The sequence below is a fragment of the Pseudorca crassidens genome, chromosome 3, assembly GCF_039906515.1.
Source record: "Pseudorca crassidens isolate mPseCra1 chromosome 3, mPseCra1.hap1, whole genome shotgun sequence".
Classification (NCBI taxonomy): domain Eukaryota; kingdom Metazoa; phylum Chordata; class Mammalia; order Artiodactyla; family Delphinidae; genus Pseudorca; species Pseudorca crassidens.
In genome coordinates, this window is record NC_090298.1 from 167,134,046 (window position 1) to 167,153,876 (window position 19,831).

A 19,831-nucleotide genomic window follows, 5' to 3' on the forward strand; every position below is an offset into this window, starting at 1 on the left:
CTTGCATTCAGTCGGATGGGAAAGCATTCGCACAGCTTTAATTTCCTTCATGCATTTCTCCCAAGTGTGTGCTGGGGCTTGGCATCGTAGATAGAAGCAGAGCCAGGAAGTTCCAGGTGTACGGGGTGTTTACTCAGGTAGATGGAGGGCTGCAAAGTGGATCCAAAGACCCAGTAAAAGTCTGAGGATCCAGTGGCAAAGGGACAAACACATTCTTTTCTTAAGTCGAAATAAACATGGGCAGCAAATGGGTACCCCCACCCCCATCAGAGAACTCCATCTTTTTCTAGTAGAATAGCAGTGTCTGAAGTGTACACACTGGAGTGTCCCAAGAACAGCCACGGGGCTCCTGGAATGGACACGCCACACCAAGCTTCTCATTTCTCCTAGATGGAAAAAGAAGGCAGCCAGACTGGCTTTAGGAACCAACTCAATAAGGAAATAAGCCGAACGTTGTCTCTTTTTGGTCACGATGGAATTTAAAATAGGTGTTTTTTTCATTCTGATGATTCCATCTCATGGTGTCTCCACAGAGAGGCAGTACATTCTACTGTTTATTTTTGTCCTTTAGGAGTTGAGGAAATGTTCTCCATTCCCTGTCACTGTGCCTAAACTCTGCCAGCCTGTGGGTGTAGCAGCTTCAGGGAAACTGGCTTCTGTCGACATGTACACTATTCAAGACCACCGTGTACTTGTTATGAGAAGCCATCAGTCATGTGAGTGGACCTTTTTATGGTTGAGATTGTCCCCAGGGAAACCCTTCTTGCAATGCAGACCTTCCACAGAGACAGATTTCAGACTCTGACATTTCCCATTCCCACTCCCTTGTTCCCATGGAGGCTGTGGTTCTCTCTCTCTCTCTCTCAACTCTCCCCACTAGAATATGGTTATACCTATTAACACAACATTGTAAATCAACTATACTTAAATTAAGAAAAAAAGAAAATGGTTATACCTAATTCCAAAAATGACACGGAAAATTTAAACCTGTGGGCAAATACGAACGAGGAAAATATGCAGAGAATTCAAGGCAGCAGGCATTATCCGGGAGGAAAGGGGAGAGAGGTTTTCCACTGGTGAAGGGACAGTCTTTAATGAGGGTAGAGTATTCATAGAACCAACTTTAGAGAACAAATTGTAGGAAATACAAGGAGAATTAAGAAACCTCAGGGGAGGGACTTCCCTGGTGGTGCAGTGGTTAAGAATCTGCCTGCCAATGCAGGGGACACAGGTTCGAGCCCTGGTCTGGGAAGATCCCACGTGCAGTGGAGCAACTAAGCCTGTGCGCCACAACTACTGAGCCCACGTGCCACAACTACTGAGCCTGTGCTCCACCAGAGAGAAGCCACCACAATGAGAAGCCCACGCACCGCAATGAAGAGGAGCCAACACAATGAGAAGACTGCGCACCGCAATGAAGAATAGACCTTGCCCGCCACGACTAGAGAAAGCCCGCACACAGCAACGAAGACCCAATGCAACCAAAAATAAATTAAAAAAAAAAAAAAAGAAACCTCAGGGGAGTCACAAACATAGCCTTGATTATGTAGATAAACCTCAATTAGGCAACAAGGAGTTTGAATAATACCGTTAATAAGATCGTGGTAAAAGATATGGGCTGAACTTTGTATTCTGCAAACAATACACATTTTAAAGTGCTCTTGGAATATTTAGAAAAACTAATCATCTGTTAAATCTCAAATAAAAACAAAAACAAAAAAAATGAAACCCAACGCATTCCAAAAAGCAGACGTTGAACTGCCTAATCTCTGGCTGCAAGTACACGTAACTGGAAATTAATTTTTAAAAGCTTAACCAAACAAGCATGCAAGACAAACTCCCGCCATGTGATAATTAAAAACAAAACACAACTCTTAACTTTGGTCAAAGGTGGATCTCAGCACTGCAAGGATAGATGCTTTAGAAGACTGGGGAGATGTGAATGCAGACTTAAATAATTATATAGAGAAATCACAAAAATGAGACAACGAATAATGAAACAAATCTACACAGGAAGAAGGAAATAATAAATTAGCAGGGACTAACTGATTAGAAAAAAAACAACTGACAAGTTCAAGGGCTGGAGCTTTTAGAGCTGCAATGTGCAATAGGGTAGCCATTAGCCACAGGAAAATTAATTCAGTTTCTCAGTCACACTAGCCAATTTCCAACACCCAGTGTCTACATGTGGCTAGCGACTACTATCTGCACAGCACAGATACAGAACTTTTCTGTCAATGCAGACTGTTTATTGGACAGTGCTGTTTTAGCAGGAAGACTCTGTATATAGAGAGTTACACTATATATATAGTGTAACTAAGAAAAAAAAAGGATGTGGGAAGAACAAGTACATAAAATAAAGAAGGAAAATGGAAATGTAACTTAAAATCCATGAAAAAATTATAAAGCCAGCTCTGGTAATAAATAATTGGGGGAATATTATTAAAATAACTTCATTTACTGGTTTAAGTGCTTATTTTATTTAGGTTAATCATTTCCTTTTGCAAGAAATTAAGGCTCTGAATTTGCCCCTGAGAACAGCTATGCCCACATCTCATAAGTTGTGCTCTCTTGCCATTAATTTCTAAATCCTGTAAAAGTTACATTGGCTCAAGAAGTAGAAAACACAAGTAGGCTAAAACTTAACAACTTTTTAAAAAAAATTAGCAATTTTTAAAATAATTAATTAATTATTGGCTGCATTGGGTCTTCATTGCTGCGCGTGGGCTTTCTCTAGTTGCGGTGAGCGGGGTCTACTCTTTGTTGCGGTGTGCAGGCTTCTCATTGTGGTGGCTTCTCTTTGTTGCAGAGCATGAGCTCTAGGCACGTGGGCTTCAGTAGTTGTGGCATGTGGGCTCAGTAGTTGTGGCTCGTGGGCTCTAGAGTGCAGGCTCAGTAGTTGTGGTGCATGGGCTTGTTGCTCTGTGGCATGTGGGATCTTCCCGGACCAGGGATCGAACCCGTGTCCCCTGTATTGGCAGGCAGATTCCCAACCACTGTGCCACCACGGAAGCCCTTAAAACTCAACAACTTTTAAGAAGTCATTGCTACAGTTAATTGCCTAAAATGCGTATGTATTACATACATAAATGAGGGGGAAGTTCTAAAATGTCCACAACAAACAAGGACCCAGGCACTTTAGCAAGAGTGGTTTTCAGGAGCAGGCTGGGGTTGTTTGAGGTGTGACTTAGCAACTGCAAACAATCATTTGCAGAAGTCCTGACATCCTGAACTCCACACCTCAAACTCAGATGGTCCAAGTTTGAGCACCTAGTTTTTCTTCTTAGTTCGTCTTGTGTACCTGCCCAAGGTGGAAACTTGGGAGTCATCCATGTGATAAGTCCTGATGACTCCACCTCCCCGATGGCTTCAGAAGCCAGCCTATTCCTCCCTGTTCCCTTTTGCCTTCTTCAGCCACCCACCAGAGAGCCAGAAAATTGGCCCCAAATGTGGATCTGGTGGTGCCTTTTCTGGTTGAAGCCCTTCTTTGGCTCCTCCTGTGATGCAAAGTCCAAGCCCCTCGGCTCCCTAACCGTCCTGCCTGGCCTGATGTCCCATACCTTTTCCTCTGTACTTTGCCCTTCATCAACTCTGAACTGTTTATAGTAAAAGGCAGCCCTGATGATTCACACATTTGCATGTACTGTCCCTCTCCTGCTGGGATAAAGCCAGTCACCTGATTCCCTCCACTCCCCCCGCCCCCATGAGCTTCACTGTGCTCCTGCTGTGTGTGCCTGGCACTGGGATGCAGTAAGAAGACAGACGCAGTAATAAGCCTCCCCTTCATGGGCCCTACCTGTCTGTCTCTTTTGTGCATCCTGGGAGAGTAGAGTCAAGGTCACCATCCCTTTCTGAATCCCAATGCCAGGAAGGTGCCAAATCCAGGTGGGTCAGAGTGGGAAACACTGAATGAAACCCACAGTGTCACAAGTCCCTGATGCCACACGCCGTCCCAGTCTCCCTGGGAGAGCTGGGTTCCAGTTTGGCCCTGCTGCTTGCTAGCTGAGCTGGCATTAGCAAAGCCGCCTTCTGTGCTTAAGTTTCTCCATCTGTAATGGAGATGGTTGTTTGAATAATAGGGTTAATAAAAGCTTATTAACCGATATGGGTTGAATGTTGTATTCTGCAAACGGAATACACATTTTAAAGTGTATTCACGTGGAATGGGGTGGGGGGCGTTAGTGAATGCCCATTTGCTGCTTCGGTCTCCTAGAATTGCAAGTATAGGTGGACATCTTCAAACGCTGGGGGAACAGTGGCCGGAGGGCACCCCGAAAAGAAACCTTGTAAGTTTTATTAAGAATGTAATTTATGAGTATGGTCCTTGGTATTCCGGGCGAGTGAGGGGTCGAAACCTTGTGGGTAGGGTCCGACAGAGTGGGACTCTCCCCTTGCCACGCCCCCCTCACCCCCAATTTGGGAGACTGTGCTGTGCGACCCCTGGCGAGCCGCTGCCCCTCTCTGGGCCCCTCTCGAGTGAGGCCTGGGGCCAGGGCCCCCCTCGGCCATCCCAGGCGCTGCCTGCCACGCGGTGACCCGATCTCCCGGGCACAAGCCCAGTTCCGCGCGCGGCCCAAGCCACCCGGTGGCTGCTTGAGGCGGCCCGCACACTCGCTTTCACCTTTTCTTTAACTTTATCCAAAGTTCCATCCTCTGCAGACCCGCCCTTCAAGGTCTGCACCCTCGAGAGGCCCTCCCGGAGCCCCCAGCGCGGACCGCCCGGCGGCGGTCACTGCCGGAGCGCCAGTCGGACGAGCGGAGCCCCGAGCGCCCGGGGGCGGGGCCAGCGCCCCGGCAGCACGCCCGCCCATTGGTTGAGCGCGAGGGCGGTGCTGCGGCCGCCGTCACTGCCTGGCCTGGATTCCCAGGAGCGGAGTGCGCCTCGGGCTTTGTGCTTCGCGGCCGCCACTAGCTCGCGGGGGCGGGGCTTCTCCTGCCCAGCGTCCGCCCCTCCTGAACACACACATAGATGCCTGGAACCAACCAATCCTGAGGCTGCCTTAGCGGGGAGGCCCCCACCCCGTCGGGGCTCCGCCTCCTTTCTGGCCTGCATACGCCGTATTTCTCCGAAGAGCTCCGCCACTCGATTCCAAACGCATCTGGGAAGCGAATCTACTCGCGCCCGCGGGGTTGGCATTGTCTGGGGAGGAAAGGGGGAGCTTCCTAGCTTCAAGGACGCGACCTCCTGCGGTCGCCGCTTCTCAGGGAGCGCATACCCGAAAGGGCGTTTGTTGACCACCCAGCCGTCAAAAGTTCACCTAGCGCTCCCCCCGCCCAATCCCACCATTAAATCAACTAGATTCCAAGGGGAGGAATTTCCCGACTAAGTGCTGCCCGCGCCCTGGGGCTCCGGGGATTCGAACCTCGTCTGTCAGGGTCTGGGGCGGGCGCGGCAGAGAAAGGCTTAGGATGGAAACAAAGTAAATTACTTTATGGAGTTTATAATATTCACACTTTCAGGGAGAGCCACGAGGCCCTGTGGTTAATGTGTCTGCAGGCCCATGACGCAACTGTTCCGTTTGGAAATTTCTGGAAAGCAGTAATTTTTGGAATAATCTTTTTTTTTTAACCACGGGCTTTGGAAAGGAATGTAGCAAGATGTTATTAACATATGTCGTGCTATGGAAACATTTAAAAGGGGTTTTTTAAAAAAAGTTTTTGTTTTGTTTTTACCATATATCTACTTAACTGAGAAAAACCAAATTGATTTGAACTTAAAAAGGCAAAGAAACCAAAAGTGGCTGTAGTTTTATAAGCATGTTATTTACCGCAGGGCCTTTGTTTTCTCCCAGTATTGCAGCTTTTAACCTTGCTTGGTTATAAATTGGTAACGTTTAATTTTGATGTAGTTTGCAAGTTGACAGAAAACTTGCAAGAATTGTATCTAAATTCACTAGTTTTACCCCATTTGTTTTATTATCTCTCTGATATATTTATGTACACGTTATAAACATATTAATTTTTTCCCCCCTGAATCATCGGAGAGTCAGATGCGCGCATCTGATGTTCCTTTGCCTTTAATTCTTCGGGGGTATTTTCTAGGAACAAGAAAATGCTCTTACACGACCTCCGTATGGTGCTTAAAAACAGGGCATTAACACCGACAAAGTATTTGAATCCACAGTCTGTTATATAAATCTCATCTGTTGTCCCAGTGTTGTCTATCATCAATAATATTTCTACCTGGTCCAGATTCCAACCCCGGAGCACACTTGGTGTTTAGTTGCTTTGACTGTTGATTTTGTACTAAGGCAAAAAAAGATCTTAAGAGAAACTTTGTAAAGCTCTCGTTGATGCCTGGTGGCTATTCTGACACAGTCACTACAGGAATATTTGGGGGTAGAATGGTATAATGGATCAAAAACATTTCTTAATCATCTAGCAGAGTTTCTAAAAATGTATTTTTAGTTTTCAAATTTTTATTGAAGTATAGTTATTTACAGTGTTGTGTTAGTTTCAAGTGTACAGCAAAGTGATTCAGTTATATTAAAAATGTATTTTTAAATAGAGGTCAGTTATAGAAGGGCGTACACATACATAGGAAAAAATTAAAAAACTTGTGCTGACATGCAAGGATGTTGCTACCCACCCTCCACTTCATCCACATTCCCCTCCCCACAGGCAGTCACGGGGCACATTTCTTGTGTCCCTTCCAGACGGACATATGTCCTATTTGTCCTTCTCTTTCCCCCTCATTTTAAGATGTAATTTCCGTAGAGCAGAGTTCACCCATTTTGGTGTAATGTTCTGTGAGTTTTCACTGATTATATAGTCATGTAACCACTTCCACAGTCAAGATACGGAATCGTTCCATCATCTTCCAAATTTCTGTGTGTCATTTGCAGTTCCAGCCCCTGGTTACCACTAATGGGTTCACTGTCCCTAGAGTTTTGCTTTTTCCAGGATGTCATATAAAATGGGATCCTAGAATGTGTAGCTTTGGAGACCGGCTTCTTACACTCAATGCCCTGCATTTGAAATTCATCCCTGTGTTGTGGAAATCGGCCCTTCATTCTAGTTTGACGGCTCCCTAGAGTTTGTGGCATGGAGATACAATGTTTATCCATTCCCCAGTTGAGGGATATTTAGTTTATTTCCAGTTTGGGGTGATTACAAATGTAGCCACTGTAAACATTCAAATACAGGTCTTTGTGTGTACATAAGTGTTTTGTTCTTCGCTTCACCCGGGTAAAGCCCTAGGTTCTGTGGTAAGGATCAGAAGTATATGTTTAAGGTTATAAGAAACGACCAAACTGTCTCCCACACTAGCTGTCCATTTTGTATTCCCACAATGTACATCTCTTTCCTTTTTCCACGAACAAGCTATGTGCTTTCGACACTTTTTTCCCCTTAATGCTATCTTGGAAGTGACTCCAACATCAAAATACATAGAGTCACTTCCATTTTCACAGCTGCGTACTATTCTACTTCCTTGATCCACATTAATTTATTTACACGGTCTCCTGCTTTGGACTTTTACATCGTTTACAGGCTTTTGCAGTTATAAACCCCAATGGTGAATGTCCTGTAGGGTAAAGAATATCCTTGTCTAGGTGTCTAAGTGCACATATGGTCCTTGTCTGCAGGATAATTCCTAGCAGTAGAAATACTGAGGTCAAATTGCACCTGTCTCCTTTGCTTTATACCACATCTCTTAAACCAGTTGGCATTTCTGTAGATCTCTCTCTGGGGAAAGCATCATTTGGTGAAGAACCTTCCACTTATTTCAGAGGGTCCAACCAGAGGACGCTGACTCTGTTCCCTCCTTCCCGCTCTGCCGGTCTGCTTAGAGTTCAGTTTTCAATCTTCTCAGCGGGGTGTAGTGAAAAAGCCACTTGAGGGTAGTGGCTGCTTCTGCTAGTGGAACTGGAGACCAGGGGCTTTTGGAAACTTTAGGGGAGAATTGGGAGGAAATTGAGGCCAGCAGCCCACGGCAGCTTGGGTGGGGTGTGGGGGATGGGAGAGAGATGAACAAGGAACTTGTGTGTTTGGAGGAGGGAGGTCTGGGCGTGTGGACGTTGCATACACACACATCACGTACCTGTCCTGGGAAGGTCCATAGCTCCCGGACTGCTGGGCATTTTCTTGAGAAGGCTGCCATCGTCTCTGGCAGAAACAGCCTGGGTGTGGTGGCCCTCTGAGCCAGGGCTGCTGGGACTGTGGCTGTGGCTCATTTGGTGTCTATAAAAGGGCAGGGCAAGGTGCACAGGGAGAGGAGAGTCAGACGCCTCCTCCATTTTCATCTTGCCAGATGTGTGGTTTTCATAATTCAACCTGGGTGGGGGACACCCACAGTGGCATTTCTATTAAATAAGATAAAGTACTTGGAAACGGAATGGGAGACACCCAGAGCAGACTTATCATTATCAAAGTATAGTCTTCAAAAGTTAAAATACACAACTCTTATGCAAAGAAAAAAAAAAGCACAAAAAAAAGCACCTGTCAACACTTTTAACCCTTTAGTGAGGGCACCGGCTGGATGGTAAAGCCAAAACATGTATAGTCACTGAACTAGGATTGCAAAGTTAGATATGGGGACACTTAATGTCCCAGGGGCAATAAACTTGTCATTTTTGGAGGTTATTTCTTCTATGGGATAAAAAATGATTTACAACATATCCATCTATAAGTTGACATCTGACTTCCTGGAGTTGAGGTGCTAATAGAAATAGTGAATCAGGGACTTCCTTGGTGGTGCAGTGGTTAAGACTCCACGCTCCCAAGGCAGGGGGCCCAGGTTCAATCCCTGGTCAGGGAACTAGATCCCACGTGCGTGCCGCAGCAAGAGTTCGCATGCTGCAACTAAGGAGCCCTCGAGCTTCAACTAAGGAGCCTGCCTGCGGCAAATAAGACCCAGCACAACCAAATAAATAAATAAATATTAAAAAAAAAAAAACTAATCAATCACAGGTAAGTTTCACTGTATTGAAACTTACCTCTGATCATTTGCCTGGGTTGGCAAATGATCCAGCCCATTGCTTGCTTTTGTAAATAAAGTTTTATTGGACACAATGCGTTTGTCCCCATAAGCCTTCTCTGGGCTGTTTTCACGCCACAGCGGCAGAGTGGACTAGTTGTGACACCGAACATAAGCCCCGAACATAGGCTTTGTGACCCTCCATGGGAAAATGTTGCCAGCTCCTTTGCTGGAGAATGAAGTTGTTCTCAGATGGGCCTCTTAGGCAGGGCTCCAGAGGAAGATTGAATAGCCCTGTGGTTAACCTCTGGCCTTGTTTGTGAGTGTTGGATCGTTTTTCTTAGCATTGTCTAGGCCGGAAAGCTTATGTGTTTGGGAAGTTTTTGTGAGGTCTTTGCTGACACCTCTTTTGAACTTAAGGGCTGACCCTCAGATGCAGCCCCAGCCCAGGAAACAGGCCCTTTCCTGCTCGCACATGTGCTTTCCCAGAGGGTGGAGTCTTTGTGGGTCCTAAATAGTTGTCTGCTTTCTATATTGCTTCCTGCCATGGAGTTCCTTGGGTCCTCGTAGACAGATTATTAATGACAATGGAAATAATAATAATGCCCAGAGTAGCTAACTGATATCCAGCCTACACTGTGTCTATCAAAGAATCCAGTTCCTTACCTGCATCCCCTCTTTTAAGCGTGAGAAGGAGTTAAGGGTTTATCATCCCCATTTGACAGACAAGAAAACTGAGGCTGTCATGGATTCTTTAGAGAAAGCTTTGTGGCATGCCTGTGGGTGGAGAGCTGTATGCGTGTCACTCCTCCCCCTGACTGGGTGGACCCTGTGGATGGCCGTATCCTTCTTGAGACCCAGGAATGTCGGGTTCATGCTGCATCTCAGCTGAGCAAGTCTTCTCTCCTCTGTGAAGTGACTTCCAGAGGGGAGGTCAGGGAAGGTCTTTCTAAGGGGTTGAGACCTGAAGGTTGAGAAGGAGCTAGTTATGGGAGGATAAGGGGAGGATGCTGCAGCCAGAGCAGCAGATGCAAAGGTCCTGTGGTAGGGCTGAGCCTGGGTGTGTGAGGGGCAGGAAGGATGCTGGAGTGGCGACTGCCTGGGTTTGGGAGAAGGACTCAGAGAGACTGCAGGCACTAGACCACATGAGACCTGTAGGCTTTGGCAAGGAGTTTCTTTCGCTAAGACTCTGCTGTCCAGTACAAGAGCCAGTAGCCCCCCAAATTTTAAAATTAAAATGCAATGAAAAGTTTGGTTCCTCAGTAGAAGCTGGAACCTTCTACTGTGTAGTCTTGGTGGGAATGTAAAATGGTGCAGCCGCTGTGCAAAGTAGTAAGGTGGTTCCTCAAAAAATTAAAAGTAGTTTGGAAATTAATCCCTTGTCAGTCACATTGTTTGCAAATATTTTCTCCCATTTTGTAGGTTGTGTGTTCATTTTGTTTATGGTTTCCTTTGCTGTGCAAAAGCTTTTAAGTGTAATTAGGTCCCATTTGTTTATTTTTGTTTCATGACTCTAGGAGACGGATCCAAAAAGATATTGCTGTGGTTTACGTCAATATTTTGTAATAACCTAAAAGGAAAAGTATCTGAAAAAGAATAGAAGTATATATATATAAAACTGAATCACTGTGCTGTACACCTGGAACTAACACAACATTGTACATCAACTATACTTCAATAAAAACATTAAAAATAAAAGTACCACATGATTCAACAATTCACTTCTGGGTATATACATAAAAGAACTGAAAGTAGAGTCTTGAAGAGATATTTGTTCACCCATTATCACAGCAGCATGATTCACAGTGAGCAAAAGGTCGAAGGAACCCTAGAGTCAATTGACAGATGAATGGATAAACAAAGTGTGGTATATACACACAATGAAAGAGTACTACCCTTAAAAAGGAAGGAACCTTTTATTTTTTTTATGGCAAAACCAGCTCTATTTGTTAATCATGATTTGCACATTCCACATCTCTTATTCAATGACTCTTTTTTCCCCTTTGGATCATAACAAGCTTGGAGAGAATTAAAATTCCAGAAAATTTTGCCTAAGAACCTATACAAAGCTTGGATTCTCCCCCCCCCTTTTTTTTTTTTTTTTTTTTTGGCGGTACGCGGGTCTCTCACTGTTGTGGCCTCTCCCGTTGTGGAGCACAGGCTCCGGACGCGCAGGCTCAGCGGCCATGGCTCACGGGCCCAGCCGCTCCACGGCATGTGGGATCTTCCCGGACCGGGGCACGAACCCATGTCCCCTGCATCGGCAGGCGGACTCTCAACCACTGCGCCACCAGGGAAGCCCCGGATTCTCCCCTTTTTGACATACATGATTGATTTGCATTGTATAAATGTAAGCAGCTACAGTTATTCAAGCTAGCTCATCTTACTGTGTATAGATGTTTTCCTCCTTATCAAGATATAGTCAAGCACCCACTGGTGATGTTGTCAACAAGAATTCTGCCTTTGTTAAAAAGGAAGGAACTTCTGACACATGCTACAACATGGATGAACCTTGAGGACATGATGCTCAGTGAAATAAGCCAGACACGAAAGGACAAACACGATCTGATTCCACTCATAGCAGGTCCCTAGAAGAGTCAAATCCACAGAGACAGGAAGTAGATGGTGGGGGCCAGGGGCTGGGGAGTCAGTGTTTCACGGGGACAGAATTTGAGAAAGAAATTGGGAAGAAATTGGGAAGATGAGAAAGTTCTGGAGATGGACCGTGGGGATGGTTGCACAACAATGTGAATGTCCTTAATGCCACCGAGCTGTGCGCTTAAAAATGGTTAAGATGGTCAGTTTTACGCCTATTTTGCTGCAATTATAAAAGTAATTGGTTCCTTGTTGCACTAACCACACTCCACAGCCGCGGGGAAGTGGCTACCGTGTTGGACAGTGCCAAGGGAGACCATTTCCATCATCACAGAAAGTTGCATCCAACAGCGATGCTCATGGGGGAGTATGGCTTCAGAAGCCTCGTCAGTTCCCTGGGTCTGGTTGGTGGGGTCCACGTGGGCCGGAATGTTCATTGCAGCAATCAAAGGGCCTGAGGATTTGGAGTGAAGAACACTCCCCAGCTTCCAAACCACGTTCCAGGGTGTGCACGGAGTGAGCAAAGAAGGCATCCAGGGAACAGGCTCTGCTGTGGCCGAGGTCTTTCCAGCCTCAGGGAAGCCATCGGTCCAGGGACAAATTTGCTGGCAGCCTGGAAAGGGAGGGCTGGTCGTGGAAGCCCAGGTCAGATGCTGAGGGACCCATATTAAGGGGAATCAGGAAGTCATGAGTAGTGAGATATCGGGAGAGAGGGGGTGTGTTCCAAGCTGCTGCAGGAAGCCAGGGAAGAGTCCAGCCTTCAGTGGACATGTTCGGTTGCATCAAATAAGAAACTCCAGCCGCAAAATCCACGCACAGCCTCTGCCCGCCATCCGCAGAGCCCCCTCCTTTCCCATTCATGATCTCCCGCAGGTCACAGCAGAAATGCCACCTCCTTACTTCCAGCACGGTGCCTGCTGTTTATGCAGTTATACTTTTAAATAATGAATATGTCTCCTCCATCGGACCATGTGGTCCCAAAGGCAGGGTCTGTGGCCACCATGTTCCTGCAGCAGCTGTAATATCTAGATCAGTGCAAGCAAATGTGTGTTGAAGCAATGAATGACCTTTGGGCCATTTGCTTAACCACCTTGTGCCTCAGTTTCCCCATTTGTAAAATGGAGATCATTATCTATTTATTTATTTTAAAGAGTTCTTATCTTAAAAAAATTTTTTTTAATTAATTAATTTATTTTTGGCTGCATCGGGTCTTCGTTGCTGTGCGTGGGCTTTCTCTAGTTGCGGTGAGCCAGGGCTACTCTTCATTGCGGTGCGCGGGCTTCTCACTGTCACAGCTGCTCTTGTTGTGGAGCACGGGCTCTAGGCATGTGGGCTCAGTAATTGTGGCGCACGGGCTTAGTTACTCCGCGGCATGTGGGATCTTCCCGGACCAGGGCTCGAACCCGTGTCCCCTGCATTGGCAGGCGGATTCTAAACCACTGCGCCACCAGGGAAGCCCCAGATATATCTATTTACACCAGTCCTGCAGCTGCGTGCTGGAGCTGGCTTGCTAAAGCCAATTGTGTAATTTTCAGGAAATCTGGTTCTTCAACAAGCTGTTGTTAAAATTTAAATGATATCAACTTACAATTAAACAAATTATGTTTAAAACAAAGGTAATAAATACTCCAAACTCACCACTTCCTAATCATCTCACTACATTTTCCTACGATTTATGCCTTTGAGGTTATTTGCTACTATTGCATCTATACCATAGATGTGCTATTTAATGCTGTGATACTGTGTATCTCTTACTGGCTCCACGTTTGGTAACTCTAGGTGGGGTAGCTTGAAAGGAACTGTAGTGGGAGTATTTACACCATGGAAATTGGCAAACGCTATAAAGCAGAGCATCTCTGCCCCGCTCCCTGAAGAAGCTGTTAAGCATCTACAAGCACGTCACTGGCTTGGGGGCTGAAATGAGTTAATAGTTGTGCCTGGTACGTAGCAAGTGCTGCAGAAGTGAGCTGTTACTGTTACTATTTTGTTTGGCTTGCACTTCCTCATCCAGATTCGCTGTTGTGCAGACAGGAATTGGGCAAAGCCACTGACCAGCTGTTTTCTTTCTCTCTCCAGTGTGTCCGACCATCTGTAAGTCTCACGGCTGCACCGCTGAGGGTCTCTGTTGCCACAGTGAGTGCTTGGGCAACTGCTCTGAGCCTGACGACCCCACCAAGTGTGTGGCCTGTCGCAACTTCTACCTGGATGGCAGGTGCGTGGAGACCTGCCCGCCCCCCTACTACCACTTCCAAGACTGGCACTGTGTGAACTTCAGCTTCTGCCAGGACCTGCACAACAAATGCAAGAACTCTCGGAGGCAGGGCTGCCACCAGTATGTCATTCACAATAACAAGTGCATCCCTGAGTGCCCCTCCGGGTACACGATGAATTCCAGCAAGTGAGTCCTGGGTACGGGTTCCGAGGTTGGGGGCAGGTGGTAAAGAGGGGAAGGGGCATGGGGTTGGTGTTGGTGATGCTGCCTATTAAAACTGTGTGGAAAACTAGAGTTAATTGACTGTGAGTGAGGAAGCTGCTGGTGATTAGTGACACGCGTGGGTCTCTCGGATGCCATCCCTGCTTCCTGGTTTTGGTGCTGGCCTTTGGAACAGGAGTCAACAAACTTTCTCTTGCAAAGGGCCAGAGGGTAAATATTTTCTGCATCTTGCATACCGAAAATGTAAAGCTTTCTATGCTTAGCATTGAAAATAGAAGTCTTGGGCTTCCCTGGTGGCGCAGTGGTTGAGAATCCGCCTGCCAATGCAGGGGACACGGGTTCGAGCCCTGGTCCGGGAAGATCCCACAGGCCGCGGAGCAGCTAAGCCCGTGCGCCACAACTACTGAGCCTGCGCTCTAGAGCCCGTGAGCCACCACTACTGAGCCCGCGAGCCACAACTACTGAAGCCCGCGTGCCACAGTTACTGAAGCCCGTGTGCCTAGAGCCCGTGCTCTGCAGCAAGAGAAGCCACCGCAAAGAGAAGCCCGCGCACCACAACGAAGAGTAGTGCCCGCTCACTGCAACCAGAGAAAAGCCCGTGTGCGGCAACAAAGACCCAACGCAGCCAGAAACAACAAATAAATACAATTTAAAAAAAAAAAGAAAATAGAAGTTTTGGTTTTGTCTACAGCCCTTTAGATGGTCCGATTGTTCCCACTGATGTAGCTGCCTGATTCTCACAATCAAGATCAGAACTCAGATGTTTTCAATGTTTTCTCCAAGCTGGATCTGGGTGGTGTCCTGAGATTAACCTGGAGTGCCAGGAAGAGGGACTCAATTCTAGATTGTTCTCAAGGCTTTGTTGTCTTTTGAAGGACAATGCCATCAAACCATTTCCTACTATTTAGGTGAGAAAAAGCAAGGTTTTCTCTCCCCGACGGTGAGTCAGATTTCCTACCCACATCTCAGACTTTTTGTTCATGCTGTTAGCGTCTCAGATGAGCTATTTTGGTGTCTCAGGGCTGTAACTGAGTTTTAAAAACCTGTTTCCTGATTTTTATGTTGAGGGTCTGAAAAAAACAAACCAACCCACAAAACAACCCAAAAACAAATCAGAAACAGACGTACGTCTAAGGGCCTTGAGCTGACCTGCATACGTAAAAAACCTTCCTCTTCAGACTTGAAAATGAGCCAAGCGAGCAGGTTCTGGTGGGAAATTTTATTTCCCTGAGTGGGGAGGGTGGGAAGGAAAACAATCTTTATTCCGGTTCCTAGGAGCCTCTCTTTGAGTGTTTGTGAAACCTGCAAGTACAGTATGTTTTGTTTTACTCATTTTTGATAAAACCTATCAAGTGGCTTTGTTGACCAAAAATAGGCTTCTATAAATCACCTTTGCATGCCAGACAGAGCTATTTTTTCTTCTTTGGGGCCAGTTTATCAGTAAGATTGGGAAAATTATCATATTCCTCTTGATTTATTTGTTTTTTTTTTTCACGTTTGAGATAAAGCATGGATATTAACATCTTCCACTAAAAGACGTTGGCTTTAAAGTTTTTTTTTTTTTTTTTGATCATAACAAAGATCTGAAAAATAGAACAGCTTCCTTTGATGTTTTGCTGATGCCGGTGACCCCAGGATTGAAGCCCCAGGAAATTGACGGCTTGTCCTGTGATGCTTGGGACGTTTACTGAGTGAAAGAGGGGATAGTGAGGGATGTTAATTATGACCCATCATGGCAGTATTTTACTTTGTAGGTTAAAAAAATTTTTGTTTTCCTTCTGAAGCTTTTATTTTATTTTGTGAAAGACTTCAGTGCTGTCGTGTTTTCTAATGTGGTTTGTTATTAAAAAGGGCCAGATATGTTTTCTTCCATTCTTTTGGCTTATCTGGGAACTAGTTCTTTTTTTTTCTTTTAATATGTATTTATTTATTTACTTATTTGGCTGCACTGGGTCTTAGTTGTGGCATGCGGGATCCTTCAGTTGCGGCACACGGGATCTTCGCTGTGGCATGCGGCTCTTTTAGTTGCATCATGCGGGATCTAGTTCCTTGACGAGGGATCAAACTCAGACCCCCTGCACTGGGAGCGTGGAGTCCCAACCACTGGACCACCAGGGAAGTCCCTGGGAAGTAGTTCTTGATATTATTAGAGCAGACGTCTGGGAACCCATGTGGGTTCATTAAGAGGCGTCACCATCTATGGTCATTCCCAGATACCTGGTGGGGTGCTCTTTAGTGAGATGAGGAGGATTAGATATTTGGGGTGCATGTTAAGGGTGTGGAGAATTCTCTGCCTCTTGATCTTCGCATGGCTGGTTTCTCCTTGTCATCCAGGTCACAGGCTTAAACGTCACTTCTTTTGAGACTCCTTCCCTGTATGACCTTCTTTCTGAACTAGCCATCTCGTTGCTCTTGGGCACAACACTCCATTTTAACTCTTTTCATGCTATTTACCACTAGCTGATATTTTAATTGTCAATTGATTAATCTTCCCCAACGAGACCATACGCTTCACAAGTGTATCAGCTAGCTTATGCTGTGTAACAAACCACCCCAGCACTTAGTGACTTAAAACAACACTCATGTATGATTTCTAAGGAGTCTGTGCATTGACTGGAGGGCTGGGTGAGCTCTGATGAGATGGGACAAGGTAACCTCTCATATCCTGCATGGGCAGTTGGGACCTCTCTCCGTGTGTAGCCAGGAAGGGCATGCTTTACTGGGTAAGCACTTCTTAAGCCACTGCTGTATCACATTTGCTAACCTCCCATTGGGAAAGCAATTCATATGGCCAAGCCCAGATTCCATGGATGAGAAGGCAGACTCCACTTCTTGGTGGGAAGGGCTGGAAAGAACGTGTGGATTTCCCACAGGGAAAGTAGGTTGTTTCTTCACTTCTGTGCGCCTGTGGTTTATAACTGCCATTGGCAAAGGGCCAGATAGTAAATATTTTCAGCTCTGAGGTCTGTATGGTTGCAGCTACTCTACTCTGGCCTTATAGAGTGATAGCAGCCATTGATGATAGTCAAACCAGTGGTTGTGGGTGTGTTCCAATATAGCTCTATTTACCACAACCAGTGGCCAGCTGGAGTTGGCCTGTGGGCTGTAGTTTGCTTGCCTTTGGCTTAGAGCATCATCTATCCCATGATAAATGCTCAGTGAATATTTGTAGAACCAACAAAAGAACCCAAACGTTTGGTCATTATTCTGTTTCCACCCCAGCTGCTCTGACACCAACTGGGTGTACTGCGATAGAGCTCAACCTCAACCACCTGGCTTAGCATCAGACCCACAGGTTAAAGCCTTGGTTCTCCATCAGACCCACTTTACTTCACATGCCAGCCACAATTTGGGGGTCCCCAGGTCACCCACACTTCTGATTGGCTGGCTATAAATTTTGAGGCTCCCATAAACCCCCTGGGTTCAATAATTTGCTAGGACAACTCACAGAGCTGAAAAAAAAAAGTCTATACTATTCTGTTGGTCCAAGCCTATTGATGGTAGCAGCTTGGGTTAGGGATGCTTGCAGTGCTTACCTGGGCATGCATCACTCATAGCGAACTCTACAGACACTCTCCCATTGGGGCCCCTATTTATGGCTGGGGCAGCTCTGAGGTTCCTATTATGATCCCAAGATGCACTTCAGTGAGAAACCATCAGGGACCCTCGAAGAACAAGATTTGTTACTCACAGGTCCTGGAGAGCCACACAGTAGAGTCGTGGGGAGCAGGGGTGGGGAGAGGGAGAGAGGGGAGAAAAAGAGTGGGAGGGAGGAAGGGAGAAAGAGAGAGGAATCCTTGGGGGGGGTCTGCTTTTATTAGAGTATGAGGGTGGGGTGTCTAGGGTTTTATGGGTTCACTCTATGGTGAATTTAAAGCTTAAGAGCAGGAATTAGGGTACAGGAAGGGGGAAGCAGGGTCAGTCAAGTGGTCAGTTATCTAGGTTCCCCAGGGCTTTCTGAAAGAGCCCCCTTCATGGGTGGGGGCAGCCTAATTCCTTATCTGGTTGTTTTGCTAGTGGCTGGGTCATAGACCTGGTGTTACATTTACTCAAGACAGATGTCTTTTTTTTTTTTGCGGTATGTGGGCCTCTCACTGTTGTGGCCTCTCGCGTTGCGGAGCACAGGCTCCGGACGCGCAGGCTCAGCGGCCATGGCTCACGGACCCAGCCGCTCCACGGCACGTGGGATCTTCCCGGACCAGGGCACGAACCCGTGTCCCCTGCATCGGCAGGCGGACTCTCAACCACTGTGCCACCAGGGAAGCCTGACAGATGTCTTTTGAAACAGATGCCTCAGCAGTCAGAAAGCTTCATGTCAGGCTTACAATTGCAATTACAGCCTTATTATTGTGGATGTACAGAGGCTGGGAGAGTTCCAGACGCAGGGCTCCTATCCCCTCATGGAATCAGAGATATCACCCTTCCAGCATAGCTGTGTGTTCACCACCCGGAAAAATGGACTGAGTTGGTGTCCAGAGTTTTCCTCTGGGTTTTACTACATAGGTGTGATTGGTTGAATCATTGGCCGTGGGTTTGAACTCCATCTCCAGCCCCCCTTCTCTCTCTGGAGGTCAAGTGGTTGATGCAACCCTCCAAATCACATATTTGGTCTTTCTGGTGACCAGCCCCTACAAGTCACCTCATTAGCACAACAAAGATGTTCCTATAACTCAGGAAATTCCAAGTGCTTTTGAAGCTCTGCACCAGGACCTGGGACAAAGACCAGATGTGTTCTTTTTTTTTTTTCTGTTCTTTCAATTTTCTTTCTTTTTTTTTTTTAACATCTTTATTGGAATATAATTGCTTTACAATGGTGTGTTAGTTTCTGCTGTATAACAAAGTGAATCAGCTATACATATACATATATCCCCATATCTCCTCCCTCTTGCATCTCCCTCCCACCCTCCCTATCCCACCCCTCTAGGTGGTCACCCGTGACCAAGATCTTTCTGAAGAATCGAATATGCAGGGCTGTGGTAACAACAATTACTGTTGTTATTTACAACAGTAGCAACAATGATACCACTAATAAAAAGTGATCATCATAGCAATGGACCAACGATTTTTAGTTTCTATGTGCCGAGTGCTTTAGGTGGTATATATCATTCAGTCCTTATCACTACCTGCCCCGTGAAGATTGCCTCCGTTTCACAGATGAGGACACAGACCTTGAGAACGTAACAGTTGGGAATCTTGAGGTTTCATACGACAGAACCCCAATTCAAACTGGCTCAAGCAAGATTAAAGGAGTTTACTGATGACTGTAACCAAAAAGCTCAGGGAATCGCTTTAGGTACAGCTGTATCCAGGAGCTCAAGGGATGTATACGATCAGTTTCTTTCCATCCTAAGCTTTATTTCTGTCTCTGTTAGTTTTGGTCTCAGGCAGCAGCCTCTCCCTTGTCCCTTGCTCCATGCTAGCAACATAGCCATACCCTCTTAGATACTGCAGAAGGAAGACAATTTTTCCTTCCAGAAAGTTCTAGCAAAATCCTCACTGGGTTGGCTTGGGGGTGTGCCCACCTCTGAATTCCCAGCGGGATGGAAGATTGTGCTCAGGCTGCCCTGGGTCCTGTGTCCTGCTTGGACCTAGGAGGGCTGTACCAGCCAAGAACTGACCTCAGAGGCACTGCGTAGGGGAGGGCTGATTCCCAGAGGACTCCTGGGGGCTATAAATTTGAGGACATCAGGCTGCAGGAAGGCAAAGCCAAAGTCTGCCTCCAGTTACCCACTATCAAATGTGAGGTTGTGCTATAGCCCGTAGGTTGTGGAGTCGCGTCCTATATAGTTGTTTGGTCACGTCAGACCCCACACAGAACAGCAAACATCCCATCACCTTGCAGCAGCAGCCTAAGTTCCACCAGCTGGGGTAGCAGTATCAGCTCA

General features: G+C 46.4%; 1 protein-coding gene across 4 annotated transcripts in view; it reads left to right on the forward strand.

The window, feature by feature from the left end:
- INSR (insulin receptor) overlaps positions 1 to 19,831 on the forward strand; it is a 125,804-nt gene that overhangs the window by 63,524 nt on the left and 42,449 nt on the right. For all 4 annotated transcript variants that reach the window (XM_067733991.1, XM_067733993.1, XM_067733990.1 and 1 more), the window contains exon 3: positions 13,589 to 13,910. In XM_067733991.1, coding sequence (XP_067590092.1) covers positions 13,589 to 13,910 — 322 coding nt within the window. The remainder of the gene's footprint in view (positions 1 to 13,588; positions 13,911 to 19,831) is intronic.